Below are 23727 nucleotides of genomic sequence, written 5' to 3' on the forward strand. Positions count from 1 at the left end.
GCATGGCTGACAGAGCTGCTACCATGTGTCTGCCTGCTGCGTGCCCAGGGGCGCCTCCCACCAGTGAGTGTTGAGGCCCAGCTGTGGGCCTCTCTGGGGCAGATGCAGCTGGATATGCCCAGGAGCCTGCAGGTACCTGCTGAGGGGCAGAGGAAGAAAGGCCGTCGCAGACAAAGCATTCTCAGCACAGTGCAGTTGCACGCCCACCGCGAGCAGCAGCCTCAGCTCTCTTGAGAAGCACTACATCACACAAACGCCCTTCCCCTCACTTGTCTTCCCAATTTCAGTGCTAGAGATCTCAAAAAATGCAGAAGCTTCCCAGCCCGCCCCAGAAGCCCAATGGTGTAATCGCCAAGAGAGTCTCTCTAGGCACAAAGTTGAGTATGTTACTTTACAGCCAAACTTTGATGGAAATATACTTCCGTTGTATGACTATGAAGGCATCTCCAAAAGCACATGCATGCACCCCACTGGTCAGTACAGAATGCTGACTCAAACATCGTTCAAGGTTTCACTTTTATTTATTTTTTTGCCTTCTGGATCACCAACACCCTCGCTGAAACTTCTTTGGGATTCCACCCCCACCCCCATGAAAGTAGCAGACCATCTCCCAACTCATTCAAGCAAGTGAACAACAACAACAACAAAAGTCCCCAGCAAGATCACTCAGAATAGGACCAAATGCTTATTTTAAGGGGGTGGCAAAGAATTGGGTGGTGACAGCTCTGGCTTCAAGAAGCCAAACTGAAAAGGAGCCTACAAAGGGGAAAATGGGCTAAAAAATACTTAGCAATCCTTTCTCTACCCAAAGAGCAGGGAGATAAGGAAAAAATAGTCATCTGATTACACACAGGGTATATATTTTTACACACACTTTTACACACATCTAGATATAGTACATGTAAAAATATATGCTATACATATGCCCATCCTCTCAAAGGTGCTTCTAATCTGCACAGTGTATGGGCATGTATACGTGTGTATGAATTAAATGTACAGGTACTACTAAGTGTATATGTGCATATGTACACATACATACAGGCAGGCAGCCTTCCTTTAGCCACCCCTGCCTTCCTTTTTGTACAAAACCCAGTCCTTCCACCCTGAAACACCAGCACACACACCCAGCCCTCCCCTGCCCCAGCCCACTTAGAAACAGGTCCCTCAGTGTTTAGCAGCTTCTTTCTAACAAGCAACTCAGGGGATATAATTTTGGGGGTGGGGGGGGCATAGAAATAAAACTCAAAGTGAAGCATGTGTGGATTGTGTCTGTAGTTGCTCTGTGGTCCTTCAGCTCCCCTCCTGTGCCTGGGGTAGGGCACTGCCAGCCAAGCACCATCACTGCCCCCTTTGACAGCTTATTGCACGTTTGCTTTCAGGCTGCATTTCAGCAACTCTGCATTACATTCCACAGATCCTGTCATCCTCTCACTTCATTAAAACAGGAATACGAACCCAATGCCCTGTCCCTGCCCACCCATCCTCCCCCCACCCCCTATCCCCATCAAAAGGAGAACAAAAAAGAAAACCAAGAAAGGCTGCTTGCTAGCAGAGTGCAACAGTAGTACACACTGAATAGGTGTTCTCTTCAGGAGCTTTGTGGAAGAGAGGTTATTTCTAACACAGTAAACAAAGCCATGCAGAGGGAAGGAGAAAGGGTGCAGAAGGGGGAAAAATAAAGGATGAGGAGGAAGAACAGAACTAAGGAGGAAGAAAAACACAGCATGGCAAGTGCTCAAGGCTTCATGTTTTGTTGTCCTCTTCTTGTAAACAGGCTAATAATTCTCATTAGTTAGAACAAGTAAAAAGATTGAAGTTCCAAGTTGAGGGGCTGGAGGTTCCAGGAGTCTGTTCAGTCCATTCAGCAACACCACAGCCAGTGAGAAAATGAGGGGTATTTTTTTTTCCTTTTTTTCTTTTTATGTTTAAAATCTTCATTACTTAAAGCTGAGAGAAAAAGCCAACTCAGGAGCCCTTTTCAAGGATGGCTCATTGTCTCTAGACTGAATAAATCACACTAGTTTAGAGAGAACCTTTTTTCTTTTCCCTTTTTAATGACTTATAAAAACCACACGGTTCCTTCCTCTGCCCCTTCGCTCAAAGGCGTGTCTGTGCCTCGGGGACGTAGATCTCGATGCTGTCTGCACTCTCCGTGGCCGAGTTCTGCCGCACAGAGGCAGCGCGCTTGGCTGCCATGAGACGCTTGCGAGCTTCCTGGCGCTGCTTGTCTGAATCAGAGGCTTTGTCCCGGTTCAGTTGGGATTTGGACTTTGCTGGCTTCTTTGGCACTGGAGGGGGTGGTTTCTTCTCTTCCTTTAGGGAGACAGTAAGGAAAAACCCAAACATAAAATAAAAATGCACATACAGAAGTTTGCTCCCTGCTATGGTGGGGACTCTCGAGGCCTGAAGAGCTAATAAACAAGGTTATGAGTGACAAGTGCAAGAGGTAGGAACAGTTCCAGAGCAAGACATTCATCATAAAATAAGATCTCTACTTCTTACGAAATAAAAAAGGACTATTTTGCTTTTCATGATATGGACTGGGTTTCTATTTTTCTAGCTGTATCTGTGGCCCAGTTGTAAGTCAGAGCACAGCACAAAGACTGAACATCTGAAACTGCAAAATCCTAATATGCTGCACTGCCCATAGCCATAGCATTCTTTCTTCCCCTCATACGTGGTCAGACAGGGTGGCCCTGAACTGCAGCCTTCCCTGGATTTCCAAAGGCTCCAGCAGATGCTTTTTATACCACCCAGGCACCAGTACTTATGCAGTGCTTGTAACACTAGAGGCCTCTGCATCACTGCTTTGAGTGTACAACACTCTCCCCATCTTCCTCTTGTAAAAATTGCTTCCGCTATTACTCAAGAGGCCGTGAAAGCACGCACTGGGAGGATGGCTGATTAACAATACAATCTCATTAGTGCAAGTGCCAGAACTATTATCACAGGCAGCTAGATTATATGGAGGGATTACGCTGCAGAAATAGTAAGTAGTGAACATCCTAGAGATCTTCTGTTTGCAGACAGGAGTAGATATCATACCGGAAGTATCTGTGAAGCACTCTCACCGCTCTGAACTGCCCCACGCTCACCTTTCTCTCCGGTGTCTCTGCCAATTGCCAGCTGTTAGCTTTCAGGTGGTACAGCTCATCAAATTTCATGCTGATGTCTTCAATGGACAACTGCAGGAGGTCCCAAAACCCAGCTAGGTCCTGGGCTGTGGGTCTGGGATTGGCATTAGGGTTCTGCAATGGAAGGCATAAAAATACATCATAAAGAATATGCCTGTACAGCTTACATTTACTCTTTTCTAACGACTGAAGCCTCGAAAACCCCTTAAGAAACTTCAGCCCTAAGTAGGCACAGGCACGAGGCCATCATTTACAGACAGAAGTTTTTCTTGCAGCAATCAGGAAGAAAAGATCCTGACGGAATTTCTTATATTGGAGACTGAAAAATAATCCTAAAAGGTACTCTGCAGCAGAAGGCAACAGCACCTTTCTCCTCATGGCATCCCTGGTTAAGTGTAATCCCTCAGCAGCAACCTCCAACTGAAGATCTCTGGCATGCAATTCAGAACTACAACACTTTTTTTTTTTAAAGTACATAGATCATAACTTAAGGGAATGGAATAATAGAAACTGATACAGCACAATGCAAACCACAGCTGACAGCTGGAAAGCTTGCATGCCAGTGTTTGCATGCCACAAGCAAAACTACTTTGCTACACATCTGAAAGTATCAGCACAGTTAGGGGATGACCTGCTGGAAAGAAGCTCTGTGGTGAAGGACCTGGGTGTCCTGATGGCCAGCACTTTGCCCATGAGCCAACAGTGTGCCCTGGTGGCCAAGAAGGCCAGTGGTATATTAGGGTGCATGGCCAACAGAGTGAGGGAGGTGGTTCTTCCCTCTGCCCTGCTGAGGCCAAATCTGAAGTTCTGTGTTGTTTTGGGTGCCTCAGTTCACAAAAGACAAGGATGTCCTAGAAAGAGTCCAGCAGGGGGCCATAAAGATCTCCAGGGCCTGAAGCATCCCTGTATGATGTATGAGGAAAGACTGAGATTGCTGGGGCTGTTCAGCCTGGGGAAGAGACAACTGAGACTGGGGGGGGGGGAGGCAGAAAATCTATGAGTATCTAAAGTGAGGAACTCACATGGGGCCAGGCCCTTTCCCTGGTGTGCAGTGACAGGAGAAGGGGCAACAGGTGGAACTGGAGCACAGGAAGTTCTGTCTGAGCACAAGGAGGAATTTCTCTACAGCGAGGGTACCTGAGCCCTGGCACAGGCTGTGCACAGGAGGTGGTGTCTCCTTCTCTGGAGATATCCAAACCCACCCAGATGCTTTCCCGCATGACCTGCTCTAAGAGTCGGGTGGGACCAGGAAACTCCAGAGAAGCCTTCCAACCCCTTTGATTTTGTGATTTCTTACACTTGCTTATAGGTTCATAGAATTGTAGAAGGGCTTGGGCTGGCAGGGACCCTACAATCCCCATCCCCACTCCTGCTGTGGGCTGGCTGCCCTACCTCAGCTCAGGCTGCCCAGGGCCCAGCCATGGCCTTGGGCACCCCCAGGGATGGGGCACCCACATTTTGCTGGGCAGCAGAACCAGCACTTCATCACTGTAACTTCTGAAAAAATTTTAAAGGAGCTAAAGTAAATTTGCCCCCATTAAAAACAGAAATTCCCTAATTCTCAGGCACCTAAACTGCCAATATAGGCCTTCACTGTCTCAGGAAAGCACAGGATTAAATCTAAGCAACTCAGCACAATGTGTCAAAGGAAAATTTCAACACAGAATATTGCTGAAAGCCTGGCTGCTGGTGTTGCTGTTGCTCTTCTCTCAGCCATGTTCCAAGATCTGCAAGGGAACATTCACATCCTTCTTCTTCCTGAGTTTCTCTAAGTTTTTTGCAAGTAAAGGGGAATACATCTCAAGAATTCTGCAAAACCCAAAACCTTGAGAGGAAAGAGACAACCCCCAAATCCTAGATTCCCACCCATCCTCAAGTTAGCTCAGCAAGGGCAAACCTTCGCATTAATTTGAAGAGATCCGATTCAAGCCACGTTTTGTGATTAACCAGAGACAACTGTGTTGGGACAGCCCTACCATCCACATTATCTACATGCAAAGTAAGCATCTTTGGAGAACAACGTGCTTTTCAAACAACCCCCCATTTGGTAAAAATCTGTGTTTCACCTCAAAATGTCCTTTAGAAGCAACAAAGAAGTGGTTTCCAGGACACACAGCAGAACGGCTACATGACATCAGACCTACAAGAGACTCTGCAGGTGCCCTTTAGTGTGCCTGAATGGCAGTTGAAGAGAATTTCTCTGTGCCACACAAGCACGAAAACAAACTGCAAATATTCATCCCTGAGCAGAGCACAGCTAAGAACTGCCTGTTCAGCCACCCACTGCTCACCTGCTATTTGGAAACAGCACGAATCCATCACAGCACAGTGGTCAGGTTGTAGGCTACAGCCGCTCTGGCTTTGCTCTGTACCGCTGTCAGCATAACAATATTCCTGTTGTGCTGCTGAAGCAGCTGTATTTCCCTCCCAGAAAGAGGCAGGAATAAAACCAGACTCACCAAGTTTTGTTCACAGAGGCCATGGAATTGCTGGAACTTCTGTGACATTAGTAGCTGTGCACTGCCCACTGCACTCAGGACTTTTCCTAAGACTATTAGAGGGTGGAAAAGAAAAGAAAGGGCTTAATTGAACAGTCCATAAGTGTAGCAACAAACTCAGGCATTCCTGGAGCAAGAAATAATCATTAGCAGTTACAGAGATCTGTTAAGAACTAACTACTCTCAGGCAAAGATGCACTGAAACTACAGTCTGTGGTTGTCTTTGCCATCCATCCTTGCTCCTTCTATCTAGAGCAGGTCAGAAGCAGGACAACAGAAGAAGATCATGGCAATAGAGCTTGCAGGAAGTACCCTGTGGCTCATGTGATGGGCTGCAAGCCCAGCCAGAGGAGTTGGAGCTGGCACCTGCTCACAGATCATCATTGCCTGTTCTTCTGCCCATGGACAAAGGATAAGCAGCAATGTCCCTTGCTTCTCGATAGAACAGTCTCCAATCTCCATTTACCGGAATGGATTAAAATACTGTCAGGCAAGTGTTTTTAATCACAATGCTTTTAAAACCCAGGGCTTTATGCTGCTCTTAGTGGGCCTCCAAGGAGCCTCTGAGCATAGTAACATTCTTCTGGTTGATTATGGAAAAGTGCTAAATATGGGCTTTTCCCTTGTAAAGGCAGGGATGAGAGACTCATGGAGCACACAAATACGTAATGAGCACATGTGGAATGATCTGCTTCCTTCTCCCTAGCCTGATGCAGTTCTCCCAAATCAGTTCTGAATCTTTATAGATCTGTGCTTGACTGGACAGACATAAGAAGGGTTTTTTTTTTTTTTATACCCACCACATTCTTCGTTACAAAACCTACTAGGAGATTGCTCTTAAGGTCACAGATCTAACGTCACATCAATCTGTGTCTCTTCATACCAAGGCACTGTTGCCACAAGCAGAGCAAGAGCAACACGACATGCTCTGTCCCTCTGAAGTGTGCAGAGCCCCAGCACTGACTGTCCAGCTCAGGAGCCAGTGCAGCATCACAGTGTGATACGGTTAGAGATCAAATGCCCCCAGCAGTGACAGCAAGCTATAACTAAATCTCACCACCATTTCACCTTTCTTGGGTATAAACAGGCCTCGAAATTGTGCTCCTTGCAGCCCAGGTACTTGGTTCTGTCACTCAGTACACACCTAAGCATGATTACCATTGTAAGCAGCAGAGCTTTTGCCAATTGACTTGAAAATAATGGAACAAGTCCAGCTGTGACTGAGCCCAGTAAAATCAAGTGCCCTTGTGTTTCCTGTGTATGTGACTTTGGTATACTTCACAGGAATTCAGTGAGATGTTCCCCTACAAAGAAACCTACTCTTTGCCATGAAGACAAGCCAGATCACACAGGCACACAGTTATGGTGCCTTCCACTCCACCACCAGGTAAACTTTTACTTGTGCACTTAATCCAAACAGAGTGGCCAGGGAGAAAGCTCTCAGCCTCTCTGAAAACAACCTAGTCAAGCTTTTAGCTGCTTTGACAATTCTTAATGGATGATGGCAGCTTCTGAAATCTTCTCAACTGCATTATTTCTTACCCCATTTGCTAAAGCAAGTTGCCTTATCCTTCCTATCCTTCCCAAGGACAAACTGTTCCTTGCTGCATACTCACCTCCAGGTTCCACTGTGACCCTGTGGGAGATCAGCAATTTAACCACAGAAAGCCAATCCAGTACTCTGCTTTAATTCTTAAAGGAGGAGCTACTGGGCTGCTCCAGCATTGTGTCTAGAGGCTGGCAGCACCTACCTTCTTCAGAGAGATTGTTCTCTTTGGTCTCCTGGTCCATCTGGCGGCACCAGCCCTCTAACCGCTCTGTTTCTGCCTGCAGCAGCTTCAGAAACCAGAACCCATCCCGCCGGCAGGCTCCGGGCTGCGTGGGTTCCGATGGCGAGGCAGATGATGTCTCAAGCCAAGGGTCAGGAGGAGGGAGAGAGGAAGGCTCCAGGGCTGGGTCAGTGTTGTCTCCATAGGAGAGGTTTTTCTTAATCTGTGAGGGCTTGGCTGGTTGCCTGGCACTGGTATCAACACCAACAGAGTTGTTGTGTTGGGGGCACTCAGCAACGCTTCTCTCAGATGATTTACAGCTAGAGTTGTTGGGTTCCTGCGTGTCAGAGTCTGTATCCTGTTTGGAGGACATACTGCGAGAGTGGCTGTTTCTGGAGAGATCAAACCCAAACATATTAAATAGCAGAACTCAACCTGTCTGGTCGCACAACTAACCATTAAAGACATTTGCTTATTATGCCTGCAGTTGAGCCTCCTCTTCCCCTTCTCACACACAAACACAGTACACATTCGGACAGACAAAATCGTAAGGTTGCCTGCTTACTGCAATAGGCCATTCAGATGAGAGGACTGATGCACAATTCTAATTACATCTTGGACTATTTTATTTATTTCATCCTGCCACTGATTTGTCTGTTTGCAGACTAAGTGCTGTTTGCAGCAGGTGTGTGCTGGGGAGGAAAAGCTATCCACAGGCCCCCACTCAACACCATTCGTATTAGAATAAGGGGAGAAGGTGAGCTAAGAAATGGGAAAGAGCAATTTAGAAGAAAGGAGTAAGAATTACAAAAGCCCGAGTCTTTCACTTACCGCCACTCGTCTTCTACCTGAACCCCGATGGACTGGAATTTGGTGACTGGTGGAGGAGGCTCCTCTTTGACCACTGGCTGAAGGCAGTCAACCTTATTAAACAAAAGAAATACAGACAAAAACAGACACAAGAACTTGCTGCTGGAATTCAAATTAGTAGACAGGAGGAGTCCACACATGCACACACAGCATGCAGACAGCACACACCAACTGCAGAGTTGTGCTAGGAGAGGTGCCAGGCTGCTGCATCAATTTGCCTCCACTTGAGCATCAGGGCTGTACCCCACTGGGCTGCTGCCAGGCACCTGCTCTGAGTGCACCCGGCTCTGCCATCTGCTGTTTGCATGGCACTGGCTGGGAAAGGGCTGCATGTCCCCAGGGGAGCAGCTGCACGTGGCACCTGACATGGGCAAAGGCCACGAGCTTCACAATCCAATTAAGACTGACAGCAAAGCCTAGCTTCCTCTTTTCCAGGGACTGACACTCTCCATAGCTCTGGATAAAAGGCTTAGAAGGTTTCAGGAAGGAAATCCAGGGGGTGGACAGGTGGCACAGGAACAAACTCAGGAAAGGAAGAGGAATGAAGTCAGCCTCTCCAACACAACTTTTCTTGCTCGTGGCTGTTAACACATGCTTTGCCCCACCAGTCACACAGGGAAGCCTTTGCTGAGCTGTGTACCTAACTGGTCAGCAAATCCCAGTGTAAAGCCATGGAGAACTTATTCAGTACACACATCGTGACCTGCAAAGCCCAGCTCCTGATCTGGACTTGCTGAAGTGCTCACATTCCTGTCTGCAGTCTATAACTTGCAACACTAAGCCAGCAGTTTGGGACAGAATTGCTGTTTGCAGGGACCAGCCACCTGTGCCCAGGAAATCTGCTCACAAGGAATGCAATAGCAGGTGACAATATTAGCTGAATAAAGCACAGGTTTATGCTACTCAGTGGGTTCTCTTTTGCCTGCAGAACAAACAACTTATTTCCATTAGTTTCCACAGAGTTAAATGCTTCCAGCAGGAACAGCAGCAACCTGCTGGCACTGCCAGGCAGCCCAGGGGAGCAGAGGCCACCAAGAAGCACTCCCATCTGCCTAGAGCTCTGCACATCACACTGCAGCAGATGGCAAGTAGAGGGGCCCATCACTCCTAAGAAATTTGTCCCAAGAACCACAAAGGACAAGGAACAGACTGACACTAAGGAGTGGGAGCAGAGCACGGGATCAGTGCAGGTTTACTAGCACCAATGCCTCTTAGAGAGACCCACTCAGTTCATAGGGTCCCCCTGATTCATGAAATATTTCAAACTGAAATAGCTTGTAAGTCTCTTATAAGGTCTGTTACAGAAAGCTTCTGCCCTACCTCCCCCCAGGAACATGGAAGTTAGTATAACAAGCTATTCTGAGTGGGTTCAGATGCACACCTGGTCACACAAAACACACGTGCTAAATAGATGGGTTAAAGACATTCCTTAGGACACAAAGAAGAACAAACTGCTCCATACTTGTATTCCTATAGATGACAGTTTTCTTTTGGGGACGTTCTCCACTTTAGGCTCTTCACTCGTCAGAGTCCCTTTGTCGCTTTTCAAAGTTGCATTTTTCTGCGGTAGCTCTGGAGTGTCTCTTGCTGGAGTCACGATGCTGCCCCTCGTAACGCTGGGTGTCCTGGTGCTGTCTAAGCTGTCTGAAGAATTGCTCAGTCCCGACTGGCTGGTCACCTCGCTCTTGTGGTCCTGGCTGTCCAGGTAGGTGTCCTGTGCCGATTCAGTGCTGCTCTGCACAGTGACAGAGATGAACGGCTTTGATGTGGTCCGAGGTGGGACAGGAGGTGGAGTCTTTTTATATGCCACTAGGCACGATGAACCTGCAGTGATGGAGGTGGGGAGAATGAAGAATAGAAGAGGCAGACAGATACAGTGAAAGAAAGAAAAAGCAGGTCAGTCACAACATCCAAGAGGAGTCTCCAACCAGAAGCTGAAGGCAGAAATGCAGAGACAGCCTACAGCCAGCAGCTCATACCGAGTAACCCAAACCAAAGCATAATGGGAAGCAGAAGGCAGAGCCAGAGCTAGCTTGCAAAAGAAGTTAAAAGAAATACCATGATGTGTGAAAGGCTAGTAGTAATGGAGAAGAGGTACAGAGAAGCCTCCCAAGACTGCTACAAGGTTTGGCAGGTGTAAGTCTCCAAGCTGAGGGAACTCTTTTTGGCTAAGCCCTATGTTTTAGTGTCCTAGTACAGCCAAGTGTCTCAGCTCTTTGTCCCATCAGTTGACAACTTTCAGTATCTGGACCAGGGTGGTGTTTTTTCCTATAAAAATGGAAAGAAGCCATAAAATTTATTAGATGTAAGAATATAAAAATCTAGCTGCTGTACATTACAGGAAAATACATCACGCCAGACCTAATAGCCAGAGAGGTGAGGCTGTGCTGCTCCACACAGCAACGGAGATACACACACAGCCACAGACACATAGGCATACAATGTCAGACACACAGATCAGAAGAAAGTCCCCAAAAGACATTAGCACCAGCCTCATCAAGGAAGGTCCTCCAGCAGCTGAGCCGCCTCTGCCTGCCCACTGCCCGTCTGCACTGGGGGCTCCTCAGTCTGGGGACACAAGCCAAACGCTGAAGGCCCTGCAGACCCACTTGCCCTGCTCCCAGCCTGCATCCCCTACTCACCAGCTCAACCTTTCCCAGCAATCACACAGTCATTGCCCCTGGACACGAGGATGCTGTGATCAGGCCTTGCTGCAGCCCCCTGCAGCCTCACCCCATGATGTGGGGAGCACAAAGCCCTCACCCAGGTCAGGATTTTCATATGGACCGTACAGACCGTGCTGGGCAGGGCAGAGCTAGCAAGCATGACACGCACCTGGCCCCCGTCATCCCCTCATCCCTCTTTTCACCTTAGTTTTATTCCTCCACCAGTCACCCAAACTCTGCCTTTGTTCCATTCTCTGGTCTAGCAAGCCGTGTCATCCCAAACCATTCTTCCACTACACCTGAGTATCCATGTGGGAAGGGGTGTTTCAGGCAACTAAGTCCCACAGCTCCTCCTTTTTTCTCCCTAGGAATGTCCCTGCATGCCACCCTGTGTGCCCCAGGCATGTGGCCATACCACTTGCAGACAATTGCACAGCAATGCATTTTGCATCATGGGCTATTTACACACTCCACAGATACCTTTATTAATTGCTAGAAGCTGTATTTCAAAGGAGCTAAAAGAAAGGGGTTACAGAGGAGACCCATGCTCCCACAAGTGTTTGCACAGCTAACGGTCCCAACTGCTGCAGGAAAATGAAGCCCTAGAGGAGCTCAGAAAGGCAAATCAATACCAGTTCCCTCCTGCCCCAATGCACAGACTGAGTACAGAGTGAGCAGTGACTGGACGCCACCAGAGCTCTCCTGCCAGCTCACCCCAGCCCTCACACCCCTTTTGACACAGGTCCCTCCTGCAGCCACGGGGGCCATACAGCTGGGAAGCACACAGCTGAAAAATATTCAGACAAGCTACTTAGTATGGGCACTGGGCAGTTTTTCAGCTTGACCTGTTCCTGCTGCTATTCCTTACGGTGACACAAGCTGTGTAAACTGCTCAGGACAGCCCAAGCCTGGAGCTGCTGTACTCCTGCCAGAACAGGAACATATTAGGCTCTTGAAAAGCCACCCACAGTGATTTCCTAAAAGGTCAGACAAGTGTAGCAACTTCTCACATTTACATGCCAAAACACAGCTACACACATCCTTCAGCCAGTTCTTGATTGGTCACATAAACAGTGCGCTGCTGTCCTGCCAGGGCACTGCCAGCTGCTGACTGTAATCACACCAGCATTTGCTTCCAGCTTGCCAGCCCCACACCACCCCTGTCCTTTGCAGGGCGCAAGCTCACGCACCAGGACAGCAGCAGGACATGTGCAGATGCTCAAAGCAGCACCAGATCAGAACTGTTTAGCATCTCCAAGCAAGTCAACCTTGAACCCAGGATGCTGAGTTCAGCAGAGGTATCAGATTCAATGGCAGCACTTGCACAAGCACAGGCTGAACTGCAGCATGGCCTCTGCCCACAGCAATGCTTCTCAGCACCGTGCAGACATACAAACCAGGAGGTCAAAGCACCAGACACTGCATAACTGCTGCCTCTCTCCCCAAGTTCCCTACTGCAAATCTCCTCGGGTGCACTACAGATCTGGCCACGTTAGAACTTCACTTGTTACAGATGTTCACCTGCTCAAACCTCTCAGGACAGGTCTTGGCTACAACTATCTGGTCACAATGCTAGATGGGTGAAGCACTCCTCATGTGAGCATGGTCAGCAGCAGCTCTCCTGGACAGGGAAAAGGGAGCCATGGAGCACCCCACAGGTAAGGACTCTGCCTAAGCACCTCAGCAAAGCTATCCTGATACAGGAACATCATCTTAGATTGTTACACCAATTTCTGGGCCAAGTCTTACACCCAGCCTGTACAGTTCAGCAGAGCACTGTAGGACGATCAGACTGGATGAAGCAAGAGGAAAAGCCCCTTTACACAAAGTAGGCTACACCACCAAACGCAGGATGCTCACGATGCCACATGTCACTGTACCAGGAACTGAGGCAGCTATTAACCAGGACAAGCCAAAACTACCCAAAAGGGCAGAAGAGAAAGCCTGCCTCCCATAGCCCTCTTCTCCTTACATCACACATCCTCTCAGTTCCTCCAACACTGTGCCCAGCCTCACGGTGCCCCCCCTCCAGCCAGCAGTGAGCCTTGGGCAGATCACACCACACAGGGCAGAGCTGATGGCACTGACTGCTTTGGCACTTCTGCTGCTGTGTTTTCAAGCAGCACAGCTTGGGTTTCCCAGCTGCTGTTTATGCCCACAGGGCAGTACTGTAATTAGGAGAATAAATCAGCTGCTATCTGATATCGAATACTGCAGCTAGGCAAAACAAGGGGAGGGCAGCACATCAGCAGAGACAAAAAAAGGCAGATTTCTTAGGGAAGACAGGTGGTGTTTAGGGTCAGTTACACAAATTCAGCTTTCCACTCACTTATAAGCAATAATACTGTTTGCAATGCTGTGTATACAGAGCAAAGCAGCAACTTCTTGTTCCAGGAGATGCTCAGCTGAAGAGCACAGATTTTGCTAAAAAGGAACCCCGCTGTGCAGCAACAAAATGCCCCACTGACTAATGCATGGTCAAAGAGCTGCCTGCGACTTCTTAAGAGTCTACAGCTCTAAAAGCCCATGCAAGTGGAAGGAATGCATGAAGACCTGGAGCCTTGGAAAACTAAGAGTGCTTCGATGAGTGCAGTTACAAATTAATCCCACTGAAACCCTCTGCAATCATAAGGCAGGGACTTTCCACTGCAAAGCCAGAAACCACAATGAACCTAAACCTAACATAAAATGGGCTTCAAGAGCCATGCAGGATAAAACGACCTGTAACAAGCAGTCCTTCTCCCTCAACGCAAATACGAAATTTCAGTGTTTCTTGTGTCTGTGGGAAGAGTTAAGAAGCCCTGAGGAAGCCAAGTGCATTGTGCTATTTCTGTGGGGGAAACGTTATGAACCAACCAGGCAGCAGCGTGCCTCATGCCACTGGTCAGCCCCAGCAGCGAGCAGCTTCTGATCCAATGCAGGTCACAGCCTACTACATTGATGTTTCAGTTTGTGATGCAAAACAGAGCTGCAGCCCAGGAGGGCAGTGGAGCAGGTACACATTTTACTCTGCTGTTTGTCAGCACCACTCAAATTTGTGACTATCAACCAACACTGCAAAAAGGTGCTGAAGAACAAGAGGTAGGGAAGCTTTGCTTAAGCCTCCAGCTCTGCAGCACCAGACCCTTTCCACCCATAGGATCTCCTACAGCTTATTTAAGGAAGTCATTAGAATTTACAACTGCCGTGGATGATTGATGGGCCAGGGGAGGGCTGTCTGTTTATAGCCTTCCTTGCGCAACTGTTTTTAGAAAGCAGCATGTTTCAAAATTAGCATCTTCCACATGGCATTACCTGCTGCTCGCAGGGCCTTGGGCAGCACCCACTGACTTCAGGCAAAAGAGCTTCAGATTCAGAGCGTTAACCTGGAGGGCTGCTCTGACCCTCAAAGCAGCTGGGCATACTGGGATCCTCTCCTTCTGAACTGGGCAATTGCTTCTTGAAAGACCAAAGCACAGGAGTCAGAAAAGAATATTAAATCCACTGCAGCCTTGAGAGGCCCCTGTTCAAACACAAACAAGCTGAACTTACCTGCTCAGTACCTGCAGCACTGCCAAGATCACAGCCAAGGCATTTGGGTCTAGATTTAAACACTAATTGCCGCTGGTGTGTGTCTGGCACAAAGTGCAATTATTTTGTTGCTCTAGTCGATTCAACATAGACCAGTGGTATTCCTCGTCAATCCCCATGGCTTTAAAGACCTAATCACACCATCCTCAATTTTACTGAATTAAAATCTCCAAGTCACAATCGGTTGTGAAGGTGAGGTGTATTAATAGAGCTCAAATTGCTAACCACTTTTGTGCCCTATGCATCCTCTTTCTCCATAGAAAGATCTGAAGAAATGACATCCCTTGCATAAGGCAATACACGCCAAAATAATCTCTCCCACTACAAGACAAACTCCTTCGCCTTTTAAATGAAGCTTCCCAATAATAATGCAGCAAACAAGAACAGCCCTAAGTTGCATTTTGGTCACGTCTCCAGACTTGTTTAAGGAGCATATTTACAGGTAGCTTTTAACAGCAAACAATACCAGAACAGTCACATTCCAAACAGCCTAACCTCTGATTTCCATGAACTTGCACAACACAAGACTGAAGCTATAGCAACCCACAGGATGCCTTGTTTGTAGGATGTCCAAGGAAAAATGATTCCCCCTAACAATTGCTACTGGAAGCAATACAACTGGACAGACAGAAGGGACTTCTGTTTCCTCATGCCTACCTGTTAAGTGACCATCTTCATCAAGAATCAGTCCAGTGCTTTCTTTAGATCCCTTCTTGCTCTTGACATGCATAAAAGAGCCTTTTTCCTTTACAGTAAAAATTCTGAACTATTTCACCATCACCTCAGCCAAGACAGCCACCTGCTGTCACAGCTCCCACAAGGCATCCTCTGTTCTAAAACATGTCTAGGAAGGCATTTTTCCTAGCTGGCTCACTTGGTACTTGCAACACAAAGTTATGCTTCACATGCTCTAGGAACATCCCAGGCTTCTTTGTCACAGCAGTACAATATTCCCAGTTTAAGAAGTTAAAAGTCTCTTATAAGGATGAAGGCAACCATTCCAGAAGTTTCCCCCAATTTAACTACAGAGTAGGTCATCCATGCCTGCTCTTGCTGCACTCCAGCCTGTGTTGCTTCCTTGGAAACTGAATGTGCCTATCAAGACCTGCGTTGTGACCAGCCCAGGCCCTCTGAAGCTCTCAGATAATCAAAACCAACATCTTCAGCACCAAGCCAGCCCCTCCAGCTTTGCTCACTGTAACTGTAGATGCCAGGAAGGAAGCACCACCAGTTGCACATGACACCTCCTGCTTGAGTCCATGGACTCTGGCTGCATGTAGGATTGTTCTGAAGGAGGCCAGAGAAATCCAAGCTCTCATTCCCTTCCTATCAACTTCCTCATCCTCAGCCCCCGGGCAAAGCACAGCTCTCCAAGCAGGGCAGCACACCGAGCAGCTTGCTTGCACACATGCAATGACAGCCACAAAAAAGCAGCCACTGCCTGGGTGCCATCATTTCTCTCCCCACCAACTATACTGCCATTCTGAAGACAGATACTTGCTTTCAGGACAGACACAGTGACGTCTGGTGCTGGTGCCCACTGCCCCATCAATCCCAAAGGCACAGGCACCCCCTCAAGCCAGCCCTGGGACACAGTACCAGCTTCACCAGCACATCCAGCCAGATGTGACAGCATCACAATGTCAGGGAACACAACTGAAGCAGGAACGGAGATGGAAGGCAGGTCTGCAGATATGGGAACTGACTATTTCCACCTTACAGCAACAGCAGTAACTCACCTGTGAGATGAGCATGCCAGATGGAGGTGCCCTTACTAACAGGGCCATTCTTCCCACACGTCACGCAGGCTTTCCCCAGGAGCACCCACCATCATACCAGACGTACCTGATCCACACCACAGCCTCCTGCTGCCCAAGGGTACTACAGGGTAGTAGGCTTCTACATTTCAACAACCTGACATTTCTTTGCCAGAATAACTATGTACTTAGCTTTAAGGCAAGAGAAATATCCACTTCCTTAAAACCGAGCCAGCAGTCAGCCAAAGCAGCTAACACTTGTATCCTCCTCATCACAAAGAGTAAGTGCTGCCATGCTAATAAGTGCTACAACATTATGAAGTCACGTGCAAACACATCTTTGCTTCCTAGCTTGGAAAACAGTTGCTGGCCAAGCAAGCAGAGATCCAGCACTTGTTGCTTCTGGTTCATAGGACTTTCCACTTTTATTATAAAAATGTCTCTTGCAACCAAAAAAAAAGTTCAGTACCCATCTTGGTCACAGCACTCTTGCAGATGTGCAGGGCTCAGCTGGCATATTTATTCATCTGCTGCCTGTTATTAAGACACAAGCAGCTGCCTTGCATTTACCTGTCCATTACTAGGTACATTAAGTTCCTAAACATTATGGAAACAAAAGAAATGAACATATCTGCAGGAAAAGGATCTTGAATGCAAGGGAGCAACTTCAAAGTAGTATAGCCACAGTAAGAGCTCCTCCCCACCATGCAAATACAAAACCCAAAGGCTGTCCTTGAGTATTAGCTATGTATTTCTTGACTAAAGGTACAACCTTCATCCAGAAGCTCACCACAAAATGGCCTGTTCTACCATCTGTACTCTGCTCATTTGTGACTGAGATGGTCCCAGGTGAGAAGTGAGTTAACAGTCAGGGGAAGCTGTGCTGCTGGGCCAGGGGACACACAAGGTGAGGCATGGACAGGAAGGAGGGCACAGCACTGCCACTCAGGACTGCAAGGTACTTCAATGGCCACTTCTGACCGGATGTCCAGGCCCCAGTGCTCTGCAGAGGGAGATGGAAAACTCACCCAGGGAAAGAAAGGCTGAGGGTTGTGACCCCTTAAGGAGCTTCAGATTTTTCAACATATCAGGTTTGAGCACTTTGGAGATGCTCCTACTCAAACTTTGTAGCAACACTCAGAAGTAACAATAAGCACTTACACCCCAAAACCTGCTATGATGGCAGGGCACAGCAGCTTTTTTTCCTCCCCTTTCTTGAAAGGAAGCCTTTCAGAAGGTCACGGATTTAAGGAGAGGCAGGAGGCATCAGATGACACCACCCAAGAATGCTGGGGTTTAAAAATACAGCATCTCTCACAGTTGGGCTTCTGACCCATCTGGTCACCTCCTCCTTTCAGGGCATAGTTAATGTTACTGTGAGGACAACACATGCTGCAGAGAATGCAAGCCACAGACCTCCCAAACACATCTACAGCAACTGTTACTGGAGCTTCTATTTGTATTAGAAGCGACACTGTAACTTCTCCTCACCCTCCCTAAGTCATTTCAGCACAGGTTTTTTAAAGCAAGAAAGAGCAGCTATATGCAACTCCACCCTGCTCCACAGCCCTGCACCAGCAAGCTCGCCATCTGTATTGTGGACTCAGGCAGCTCTCCAATCCAGCTGGCAGAGTAGCAGTGTACAGGAGTATTTTATGTTCAAGCTGTTAATTCACTAATAAGCAGCAAAAGTCTTAAAAACTGTCACCGGTGCCTAGATGAGCTCCTGGGCAGCATCATGGGGTGACTAAGTATCCATGCTGCCAGCTTGTCTGATACAGCTGGGCAGTGGGCACTCCATCCCATTCCTTCTGTTGCTCATTCTGCCCTGCAGGTCCCACTGCCGTGGCTCCACCTGCACAGCCCTTCCCTACCTGGAGTACTGTGACCAGTTCTGGGCTCCCCAGTACAAAAAAGACAGGAATTTCCTGGAAAGAGTTCAGCAGAGGGCCACAAAGATGATGAAGGGCCTGGAGCACCATATCTGAAAACCCACCTTCCATCCCTGCTCCTGCTTCTGTTGTGCTTCCTGCCCACAGCACCATCACATTGCAGCCAACTGCCTACCTGTGCAGAAAAAGTCAACAAGCAGCTACAGAACAGCCAGCATCATCCTAGACCCACCAAACAACAACAACAAAAAAAAACCAACCATGCTACAAGTGTGTGGAATCCCACAGGGACACAGGCTCAGCGTGGCTGTGAAGCTACACTCAGATGCACCGTTCTTCCTTTGCTTTTGCCCAGGGGATGCAGAAGCAGCTGAGAGCACACTGGCATGGAGGCACCTGGGGCTGGGAGAGCAGCAGTGCCACAGCACGGGGTTCACTGCGTCACCCAGCGCAGTGTGGCTGCACACCCACACCCACCTAAGCATGCCAGAGTGCCTGCCCCAAAAAGAACCTGGGCCGTGCCCACGCAGTGACTGTCCGTGCAGAACAGAAACACACAGAGCTTAGCGCTGAGACCACCAGTCAGTCCGGAGATTAGAGACCGCACTGATCTGCTGCAAAGCAGGAGAGAAAGTGACTGAAGACACCTGGAGCCCTACCTTCCATGAGGAATATCCCTCAGGAACAGCGCTTACTGCAGCCCCATCCCTCCTTTCTTGTACAGGAACACTGCAGTGATCCAGAAGTGATGATTCCTTCACTGAGGAGCTAGAAGAACATTAGTGCAGACCTCCCACTACAGCTTTTATCTGGGGCAGCTTTGACTCAGCAGCCCCAAATGCATTAGGGAGGCCTTGTGAAGAGTGAGAGTTGTGCAGGACCATCTCAGGCCACAGACAGAACAGCCAGAGGCACTTCAAGGAGTGCTGTTCTGAGCTGGCTGCTGTGATGCTACACAGAGCACTGACCATGTTGGAGCCTCTCTGTGTTCAGCATCACTACTGTAACTTTTATATAGAGAGACTAAGGCAGCACACATTAATAAGGGGCAGAAATGTGAACCAGACACAAATTATTAGCCAGTGCCACAATGTTGCAGGCTGCTTCCCTTCTCCACTGGGGATGTTAACCTAGCACTGTCAACTTACCTACTGCTACAGGAGCAACTGATGCTCCATGAAATGTCAAGCTGCACTAGTCAGGGTCAGGCTATTCTAAGAAGAAATCAGTGAGCATCCACTGTTCATCCACTGCTATAGCCACTTGTAAGTGAAACAAGAGAATAGCATTAATCTTCAGTGTTTAAGAAAGCAGACTTTATTAGTTTTTCCTCCAAGCTAGCAGTTTCTAGAATATCCTGCAGAAGTAGGTCCCACAAGCTGATTATGCATCATATCAAATATTCCTTTCCATTTGCCATCACTTTGCTTTAAGCGATAACACACCACTCTCAATCAGAGGATTGCATTGCAGATGCTTTCAACTATGCCACTGTAGGAATCCAGGGAATCTTAACACCTCCTCAAAGTCACACCCAGTCAAAAAACACATGGCTAAAAACCCATACGGGACTGCTTGTTAACCCAAGTCTGTTCCTGCCCATGTCAAAGCTCAACAATTCAGACTTATTTTAGCATCTGCTGACCTCTCAAGTACAAAAAAAAAAAAAAAAAAAAATAGTAATTCTGAAGCATTTATTCCCATATCAAATGAGGAACACTGCAAGCTTTCAAAGTACAGGCAGTAAGTTGAGCACCAAGTGCAATAACCCAACTGCTTGTCTGCTAAGAAAGAGGGATTCATCCATCTGGCACACTACCAATAGCTACTCTGCAGTACTTCCCATGTATCTCCTGTTTGGCTGAGTGAACATGCTCCAGTCCCACCATAAATCACAGAATTTCTAGAGCTGGAAGGGACCTTTAAAAGTCATCTAGCCCAACTCCCCTGCAATGCACAAGGACACCACAGCTCCATCAGGTTTCCAAGGGCCTGATCCAGGCTCACCTTAAAGTCTCCAGGGATGAGGCATCCACATCTCTGTGCAACCTGTTCCAGTGCCTCACCACCCTCACTGCAGAAGACTCTTTACTTATATCTAACCTAAATCCATCCTCTTTGATCTTGAAACCCTTCCATCTTGTTCTGTCACCACAGATCCTGCTGAAGAGTCTGTCCTCTTCTTTCCTGTCGCTCCCCTTTAGATACTGACAGGCTGCTCTCAGGTCACCTCACAGCCTTCTCTCCATGCTGCACAGCTCCAGCTCTCTGTCTGTACTTACAGGTGTTCCATCCTGGGATCATTTTTGTGGTTCTTCTCTGGATGCTCTCCAACAGCTCCATCTCTCTGCTGTGCTGAGGACTCCACATCTGGACACAGTACTCCAGGTGGGGTCTCACAGCACAGAGCAGCAGGGTTTCCAACCCCTTGCCCTACTGCCCACACTTCTTCATCCATCCCACTTGTTGTCCAGGACTTTTTGCAGCTACAGGAGCATGGCAGAGCCACCCCTAGAGCTTCTGGGCACCCAAGCACATTGCCACTAGCTGGTGCAGGATGTTGGGGGAATTGCAGTACTGTCTTGGTCCCACCAGCAGACAGCTTTAGAATCAGTGGGGATGTGTTGCCATTACTTTAAGTGTGCCATTTAAATGCTGTTCACAGAAGAACCAGCTAAGAGGGTGCTTAGAGTGCTGATGGCAGCCAGCAGCAGCTTGTTATCGCAGTCTGCTGACAGGAACAGGGCTGCACTGGTGACAGCAACATCTCGGTTCTTGCTTGCTCCCCTGGTATAAGTGGGACTCCTCAGGGATGGCTTCACTACCAGGAGCAGCAGTCCTCCAGCCTACCTCAGACAGCAGACAGAACAGGTAGAAATTGTCACCGATGCTGGCGAGAAACCTTGAGGCAAGAGGAGAAATCCTCTGTCACTTTATTCTGCCTCAAGATTTTCTCCACAGCATTCAGCTACTGGGTTCCAAATGTTATCCAGCCCCAGAAGGGGACTTGGTGGCATCTGCTCACACAAGATGAAATTCCAGCTGTTTTAGGCTATGGCAACTATTCAGTGATGCCACCAGAAAAGCAGCAGAGATGGTTTTGCCATAACATTATGGAAAAAACTCCCCCCACACCCAGAGATGAGGAATTCTTTGTAAGCTCCAAACAAACCACACCCTGTACCCACAGGGGCAGGGAAAGCACATGTGTCAGCAGACAAGCAGACAACAGCGCAACAGTCTCCGTGCAAGGGAGATGGGAAAGGCATCAGGCCTGGATACGCTTCTCCCCATGTTTACCTACCCTGAGAAAGTCTAAACATTAGTCAGGAGGGTCTTCTTGCTCAGAAATTTCCTGCCAGGCAGCCAGCACTCAAGATTTACATTGTCAAAGCTATAATCGTCTCAACACGTTTTAATATTTAGATTCAATTGAAGCCATTTCCTGCCTTAAGAATGTACAAACCAAGATGTGGCAACATTATGCTAATTCTGAAGAATCAAAGTCAAAGTTGCTGGGAAACTTCTGTTAGCTGAAGCACAGGACAAGCTTTCCAGGTTGAGAAAACTATTCCATATTCTAATTCAGTCTAATACAGCATTAGTTAAAAGATACACAACACGAACATGCAGAAAAGGCCTCCTATAATCAGGTTCTCCTTCACCATTAGCATTAAATTTGACAGCAGTTAGCTGCTGCGCCAACCAGAACTGGCAATGCTGCGCACCCCTCATCTGATCTGAGGAGACAGAGTCAGTCCTCAGAGCCACAGCAGGCAATTAAGCAAATATTTCAACCTTCTAATCCTTTTGGATAAGCTATTAGAAAGCTTCTGAAAGCACAGCTGTTATCATCGCTTGGTTTTCAGCATACTCCTTTATGAACTAACCCATGTTCCAACAAAGCTGCACTTCTTGAGCTCTAACATCCCTTCTCTCTGTCTAGGCACAGAGGAGGCAGACAGACAGCACAGACTGTCTCCAGTGACTTCGCTCACACCGCTCTCCTATAGGCCTAGAGTCCTCAACTGTGATTTCCTAGGAATTTCAAATATCACAAACACTCCCAGGAGAATGCTCTGTTCTCCCACCCTTCCAAAGGGAGGAGGTATCAGGACTAAACTTTCTGGAATGCTTTGTTTGAGAATCAAGGAGACAATGAGACAAAGAAACCACTGTTCCAGGCTCCAAAATGAAAGAGCACAACAAACCTCAGCCACCAACGGAGTCTTCTGCAAGCACACCGAGCTAACTCTGACCTGAACAGCTTCAAGCCATTAACAAGCTTTGCTTTTTACCAGGGGCTCCAAAACCCCAGGCTCCCATTGCACCGCCTTGAAGAGTCCCTGCAATCTTTCAATCTGAGCCCAGACCACTGCATTTCAGCCACAAGTACAGGCAGCAGGAGAAAGGCCTGGAGTCATGCATGCAGTACCTGCTCACCCACACCCACGTCAGCCTGGTCCTCCAGCTTGCAGAACTCGCCAGGAAGCACTTTGAAGGCTTGTAACTAGAAAAAGGATGCAAAGGAGAGGCTAACAGTCCTACCACATCAATTTAACAGACTCAGTTACTAGGCAACAAGTCTGAACAACACTTAGTTATGCTGCTTCTCATGCCATCTTGTCTGCCATGGTGTGTTCAGGACTTTGCTCAGCTGCCCCACACTGTTTTCCTGTCTTGAAAGCTACATGCTGCAAGACTTAAGGGCTTCATTTCCCAACATTGCTTTTCCCAGTTTGAGCCCTGTTTTCTGCTTGGGACTTTCTTCCAGTTGACAGACCACCAATTTCTCTCCGCACCCTTCAACCCACTTCTTGCACAGCTCCAACTACAAAGCAAACGCTGTCCAGATCACATTCTCAGGAATCTTAGGGCTGTTCCGTAGATTATTCAACACATTTGCTGCAGGGACTCCACCTGTAAGGCTGAAACATCAACTAGTAAACCAAGCAAGGTTTCCAGCATTGGTGCTTTGTTTTTCCTAATCTGTCTCACAGCACCAATGGAAGCTGTCAGTCTGGCCGGGTTGGAAGAAGGCAGCAAGCATTGGTTTAGAGTGGCTTAAGGAAGGTAAAGTGAATGAACTTGAGCCGGACAGTTGTGAAGTTGGTCCAGTGGAAGACAGTTTACCAGAAATGCTTTTGGAAGAAATCTCTCCTTACTCAGCCACAGCTATGCAATCTCACTGGCGTTCCCCTGACTGCCCAGGGCTGCATGAGCCTTCTGGGAAGGCACTGTAAAACCTCCTCCAGCTGCTCTGTCAGAAGAGTTGTAAACAGATGTCAGGAGCTTTCCAGGAAGACTCATTTAGAAGCATGGAACAGCCTCAAAAGTCTATCCAAAATGCTCCTCTTTCCTATTCGTCTTTAGCTTCCCCTTCCAGCATGTACATCAGTTTCATCAGGGCTGTCTCAGTCATCTGCACTTGTCCCAAGCAGCACAAACATCAGCAGGTTTTTTTTCTTCTTTGGTTGTGAAGCCCTGCTCTAAACACATGCAGAAGCCCTTCTGTTAATTACAAAACCACCTAAGCAATAACAGGAGCAGTACAAAGGCAAAAACACAAGA

General features: G+C 47.9%; 1 protein-coding gene across 6 annotated transcripts in view; it reads right to left on the minus strand.

The window, feature by feature from the left end:
- Positions 1-499: 499 nt before the first annotated feature.
- Positions 500-23727, minus strand: part of DLGAP4 (DLG associated protein 4) — a 205516-nt gene continuing 182288 nt past the window's right edge. For all 6 annotated transcript variants that reach the window (XM_048962638.1, XM_048962639.1, XM_048962643.1 and 3 more), the window contains 6 exons: positions 9734-10095; positions 8233-8324; positions 7384-7793; positions 5594-5685; positions 3096-3248; positions 500-2313 (listed from right to left, as the gene is read on the minus strand). In XM_048962638.1, the coding sequence (XP_048818595.1) occupies positions 2098-2313; positions 3096-3248; positions 5594-5685; positions 7384-7793; positions 8233-8324; positions 9734-10095 (1325 nt within the window). In that variant the 3' untranslated portion in view covers positions 500-2097. The remainder of the gene's footprint in view (positions 2314-3095; positions 3249-5593; positions 5686-7383; positions 7794-8232; positions 8325-9733; positions 10096-23727) is intronic.

The sequence above is a fragment of the Lagopus muta genome, chromosome 16, assembly GCF_023343835.1.
Source record: "Lagopus muta isolate bLagMut1 chromosome 16, bLagMut1 primary, whole genome shotgun sequence".
Lineage (NCBI taxonomy): Eukaryota > Metazoa > Chordata > Aves > Galliformes > Phasianidae > Lagopus > Lagopus muta.